This window comes from Salmo salar, chromosome 05 (assembly GCF_965601325.2).
Source record: "Salmo salar chromosome 05, fSalSal1, whole genome shotgun sequence".
In the NCBI taxonomy this organism is placed as follows: Eukaryota; Metazoa; Chordata; class Actinopteri; order Salmoniformes; family Salmonidae; genus Salmo; species Salmo salar.
Genome location: NC_138295.1, coordinates 95,559,001 through 95,565,000, shown reverse-complemented (window position 1 = coordinate 95,565,000; position 6,000 = coordinate 95,559,001). Strand labels below are relative to the sequence as shown.

General features: G+C 45.0%; 1 protein-coding gene across 8 annotated transcripts in view; it reads left to right on the top strand.

Moving 5' to 3' along the window:
* The window catches only part of LOC106606169 (exostosin-1a), a 126,335-nt gene that overhangs the window by 96,437 nt on the left and 23,898 nt on the right, over positions 1-6,000 (top strand). For all 8 annotated transcript variants that reach the window (XM_082976006.1, XM_082976002.1, XM_082976003.1 and 5 more), the window contains exons 5-6: positions 407-539; positions 4,576-4,694. In XM_082976006.1, the coding sequence (XP_082832132.1) occupies positions 407-539; positions 4,576-4,694 (252 nt within the window). The remainder of the gene's footprint in view (positions 1-406; positions 540-4,575; positions 4,695-6,000) is intronic.

Here is a 6,000-nt window from a genome sequence, read left to right as displayed (position 1 = left end):
CTACTACTACTACTGATACTATTACTACTACTACTACTACTGATACTATTGCTACTACTACTACTACTGATACTATTGCTACTGCTACTGCTACTACTACTGCTACTACTACTACTACTAATATTACTACTACTGATACTGCTACTACTACTGATACTACTACTGATACTACTGCTACTACTACTACTACTGATACTGCTACTACTGCTACTACTGCTACTAGTAGTGGTAACAGGTGTTTGTCAGCGCTACTCGGAAGCCTTCTTGGACGTAGCTCTGCTTGGGTGCCTCTTGAGGGTTCAGGATATCCTTTTCAGCATTTCAACGTGCTGACCAATGAATTGTCTTGTTAGCAGCTTTGATTATTACTATTGTTGATTTGACTCTGTTTCTCTCCCTGTACCAGATCATCCATGACCGGGTGCTCCAACATGCAGCCCGTAGTAACCTGATGTGGAACAGTCTTCCTGGAGGTCTCTACTCCCTGCCTCAGTACTCCTCATACCTGGGAGACTTCCCTTTCCACTATGCCAAGCTAGGTGAGTCCTGCAACTATCTTCAGATAGATCTCAATGTGCATCAAAGTTCATCAATGTGGATGGTCATGAATTTGGTTCTCTGGGCATTACAACAGGGGTACCGCAAAGTTCTATTTTAGGCCCTGTTCAGTTCACCATTTAAATCTCCGATCTGGTAGACTTCCCCCTTCGCCAAGCTAGGTGAGTCCTACTGTAACATAACTTGTGGTGTTTTCCACGAGCATCTACGTGCTCCCACTTGTATTGCTCAGATCTTCCACTATGCCAAGCTACATGTCGGTGAGTCTTGTAACCATCTGTTAAAGAGAACCCAGAACATTAATGTGGATGGTTGTAAATCTGGTTTCCTGGACATTACAAAAGAGTGTACTAAAACCTTCTATTTTAGGCCCAGTCCTTTTACCATTTCTATAAATGACATCATCTTTATGCTGATGACACTGTTCGACTGTCAGGCTGTGGGAAACTGGTGCATGGAATCAGGCGCAAGAGAGCACAGATGAGTGTACAAGGTCATTTATTCCACCAACAGCACCAGTAATAAAACAAATACTAAAAGGTGCGTGAAAATTACCGGTCACTGGTAAATAACGGGCGTAATAACGAACCTGGAAAACAATACCAGCCAACAAGTAACGGCCTGAACATTATATACAAACACGCACACAAACATGGGGGGAAACAGAGGGTTAAATAATGAACATGTAATTGGGGAATAGGAACCAGGTGTGTAGAAAAAACTAAGACAAAACAAATGGAAAATGAAAAGTAGATCGGCGATGGCTGGAAGGCCGGTGACGTCGAACCGCCGAACGCCGCCCGAACACGGAGAGGAGCCGACTTCGACGGACGTCGTGACATCTACAGTCATGTGCTCCCTTATATAGATGCATATTACATCAGTTAGCAATATTATTTGTTCGTTGTATATAGTGGGAAGTCACATATTAGCTTACTACCATATACTTGTGGAATAATCTCCAAAGGTCTCTCAAAGTTGATGATCAGGTGTCCGAGGGTAATTCAGACGGCTGGATGAGGACCCTCAAAGTTGATGATCAGGTGTCCGAGGGTAATTCAGACGGCTGGATGAGGACCCTGAAAGTTGATGATAAGGTGTCCGAGGGTAATTCAGATGGCTGGATGAGGACCCTCAATGTTGATGATCAGGTGTCCGAGGGTAATTCAGATGGCTGGATGAGGACCCTCAATGTTGATGATCAGGTGTCCGAGGGTAATTCAGATGGCTGGATGAGGACCTTCAAAGTTGATGATCAGGTGTCCGAGGGTAATTCAGATGGCTGGATGAGGACCGTGAAAGTTGATGATCAGGTGTCCGAGGGTAATTCAGATGGCTGGATGAGGACCTTCAAAGTTGATGATCAGGTGTCCGAGGGTAATTCAGATGGCTGGATGAGGACCCTCAAAGTTGATGATCAGGTGTCCGAGGGTAATTCAGACGGCTGGATGAGGACCTTCAAAGTTGATGATCAGGTGTCCGAGGGTAATTCAGACGGCTGGATGAGGACCGTGAAAGTTGATGATCAGGTGTCCGAGGGTAATTCAGATGGCTGGATGAGGACCTTCAAAGTTGATGATCAGGTGTCCGAGGGTAATTCAGACGGCTGGATGAGGACCGTGAAAGTTGATGATCAGGTGTCCGAGGGTAATTCAGACGGCTGGATGAGGACCGTGAAAGTTGATGATCAGGTGTCCGAGGGTAATTCAGACGGCTGATTGAAGAATGTGTTTGTTTTCTATGATTGTGTTTTGTATCTCTGTTTTGCTTTTCCAATTGAATTGATACAATAAACACACACACACACACACACACACACACACACACACACACACACACACACACACACACACACACACACACCGACTTGTGAGCAGGTTAATGTTTATTAGAGTCTTGTCCTGGAGGCAGTACTGAGTAATGTCTGCTAGATGGGACAGCTACAAAGTCAAAATGGTCTATATTGTAAAAATTCATGGAGGAAAATTTTTTATCTAAGGTTAGGGTTAGGCATTAGGGTTAGCAGTGTAGTTAAGGTTAGGGTTAGGCATTAGGGTTAGCAGTGTGGTTAAGGTTAGGCATTAGGGTTAGCAGTGTGGTTAAGGTTAGGGTTAGGCATTAGGGTTAGCAGTGTAGTTAAGGTTAGGCATTAGGGTTAGCAGTGTAGTTAAGGTTAGGCATTAGGGTTAGCAGTGTAGTTAAGGTTAGGGTTAGGCATTAGGGTTAGCAGTGTAGTTAAGGTTAGGCATTAGGGTTAGCAGTGTAGTTAAGGTTAGGCATTAGGGTTAGCAGTGTAGTTAAGGTTAGGCATTAGGGTTAGCAGTGTGGTTAAGGTTAGGCATTAGGGTTAGCAGTGTGGTTAGGGTTATGCATTAGGGTTAGCAGTGTGGTTAAGGTTAGGCATTAGGGTTAGCAGTGTGGTTAAGGTTAGGGTAAGGCGTTAGGGTTAGCAGTGTGGTTAAGGTTAGGGTAAGGCATTAGGGTTAGCAGTGTGGTTAAGGTTAGGGTAAGGCATTAGGGTTAGCAGTGTGGTTAAGGTTAGGGTAAGGCATTAGGGTTAGCAGTGTGGTTAAGGTTAGGGTAAGGCGTTAGGGTTAGCAGTGTGGTTAAGGTTAGGGTTAGGCATTAGAGTTAGCAGTGTGGTTAAGGTTAGGCATTAGGGTTAGCAGTGTGATTAGGGTTAGCAGTGTGGTTAGGGTTAGGCATTAGGGTTAGCAGTGTGGTTAAGGTTAGGCATTAGGGTTAGCAGTGTGGTTAAGGTTAGGGTTAGGCATTAGGGTTAGCAGTGTGGTTAAGGTTAGGCATTAGGGTTAGCAGTGTGGTTAAGGTTAGTCATTAGGGTTAGCAGTGTGGTTAAGGTTAGGCATTAGGGTTAGCAGTGTGGTTAAGGTTAGGGTTAGGCATTAGGGTTAGCAGTGTGGTTAAGGTTAGGCATTAGGGTTAGCAGTGTGGTTAAGGTTAGTCATTAGGGTTAGCAGTGTGGTTAAGGTTAGGGTTAGGCATTAGGGTTAGCAGTGTGGTTAAGGTTAGTCATTAGGGTTAGCAGTGTGGTTAAGGTTAGGCATTAGGGTTAGCAGTGTGGTTAAGGTTAGGATTGTATGACTTTGGGGCTGTGCCAGCTAGCGACCACTCTGCAGAGCTTCCTCCACATCAAGATTCATGAAACAAAACTCTAACCGTTCGTCTTGGGAGGTCGTTACGTTAACCTGGTGACTGACACAATCTTTGATACCGTTTCCCCCCCCAATTAAAGCCGGAGTCAGATGAAACTAAGACTGGAGCTCATCAAGCCCAAGCTGTCACACAGCCTTATTTATGTGTGTATAGAAACGGCTACCCTTCCTCTCTCAGCCCCCGATGACTTTAATCCCATCGGAGAGACGAGCTGAATTGAGCTCTGGTCACCAGGGGGGGCAGTATTGGAAGTAGTGGGATTCAGGATTGGGAGAATTGATGACGAAGAAGTGTTTAAATATTCTGACTGGTAGCTAGCTACTGTATTCACTGGCTAGATCACTGTTGAGTTGAGTTTATTTTGTATTTTTACAGGGACAGTGCACATTAATCAACGTTTCAGTAAAAGTGACGGTTTTAGCCAGCCGGCTAATCTTCAACCGCAGTCCCTGCTACACCGCAGTCCCTGCTACACCGCAGTCCCTGCTACACCGCAGTCCCTCCAGTCCCTGCTACACCGCAGTCCCTGCTACACCGCAGTCCCTGCTACACTGCAGTCCCTGCTACTCTGTGCCTCAAACAATACATCATGATGAGATGCAATGTGTGAAGGAGGGACACATTTCCAGCATCTTTGGTGTTAATAATTAAATCATCTTGATAACATTGTTGACTTTGACATTCGTCCTGTGTAGCTCAGTGGGTAAAGAGTATTGGCATCAGCCATGCCAGGGTTGAAAGGTTCAATTCCTGCAGGGATCATGTGCACTCGTAAATGTAGGCACTGACGACTGGAAGTGGCTCTGATCTACTTCATATTGTTGCTATTTGGCTGTGTTTCAGGTATCAAGCCTCGTCCCAAGTTCACAGCGGTCATCCATGCTGTGACTCCCCTGGTCTCCCAGTCTCAGCCCATCCTGAAGCTACTGGTGGCTGTCGCTAAGTCCCAGTACTGTGTCCAGGTAGACTAACTAACTCACATCTCAACACTGTGTCCAGGTAGACTAACTAACTCACATCTCAACACTGTGTCCAGGTAGACTAACTAACTCACATCTCAACACTGTGTCCAGGTAGACTAACTAACTCACATCTCAACACTGTGTCCAGGTAGACTGACTAACTCACATCTCAACACTGTGTCCAGGTAGACTAACTAACTCACATCTCAACACTGTGTCCAGGTAGACTGACTAACTCACATCTCAACACTGTGTCCAGGTAGACTAACTAACTCACATCTCAACACTGTGTCCAGGTAGACTGACTAACTCACATCTCAACACTGTGTCCAGGTAGACTGACTAACTCACATCTCAACACTGTGTCCAGGTAGACTGACTAACTCACATCTCAACACTGTGTCCAGGTAGACTAACTAACTCACATCTCAACACTGTGTCCAGGTAGACTAACTAACTCACATCTCAACACTGTGTCCAGGTAGACTATCTAACTCACATCTTAACACTGTGTCCAGGTAGACTAACTAACTCACATCTCAACACTGTGTCCAGGTAGACTAACTAACTCACATCTTAACACTGTGTCCAGGTAGACTAACTAACTCACATCTCAACACTGTGTCCAGGTAGACTGACTAACTCACATCTCAACACTGTGTCCAGGTAGACTAACTAACTCACATCTCAACACTGTGTCCAGGTAGACTGACTAACTCACATCTCAACACTGTGTCCAGGTAGACTATCTAACTCACATCTCAACACTGTGTCCAGGTAGACTAACTAACTCACATCTCAACACTGTGTCCAGGTAGACTAACTAACTCACATCTCAACACTGTGTCCAGGTAGACTAACTAACTCACATCTCAACACTGTGTCCAGGTAGACTGACTAACTCACATCTCAACACTGTGTCCAGGTAGACTATCTAACTCACATCTCAACACTGTGTCCAGGTAGACTATCTAACTCACATCTCAACACTGTGTCCAGGTAGACTAACTAACTCACATCTCAACACTGTGTCCAGGTAGACTATCTAACTCACATCTCAACACTGTGTCCAGGTAGACTGACTAACTCACATCTCAACACTGTGTCCAGGTAGACTATCTAACTCACATCTCAACACTGTGTCCAGGTAGACTAACTAACTCACATCTCAACACTGTGTCCAGGTAGACTAACTAACTCACATCTCAACACTGTGTCCAGGTAGACTAACCAACTCACATCTCAACACTGTGTCCAGGTAGACTATCTAACTCACATCTCAACACTGTGTCCAGGTAGACTAACT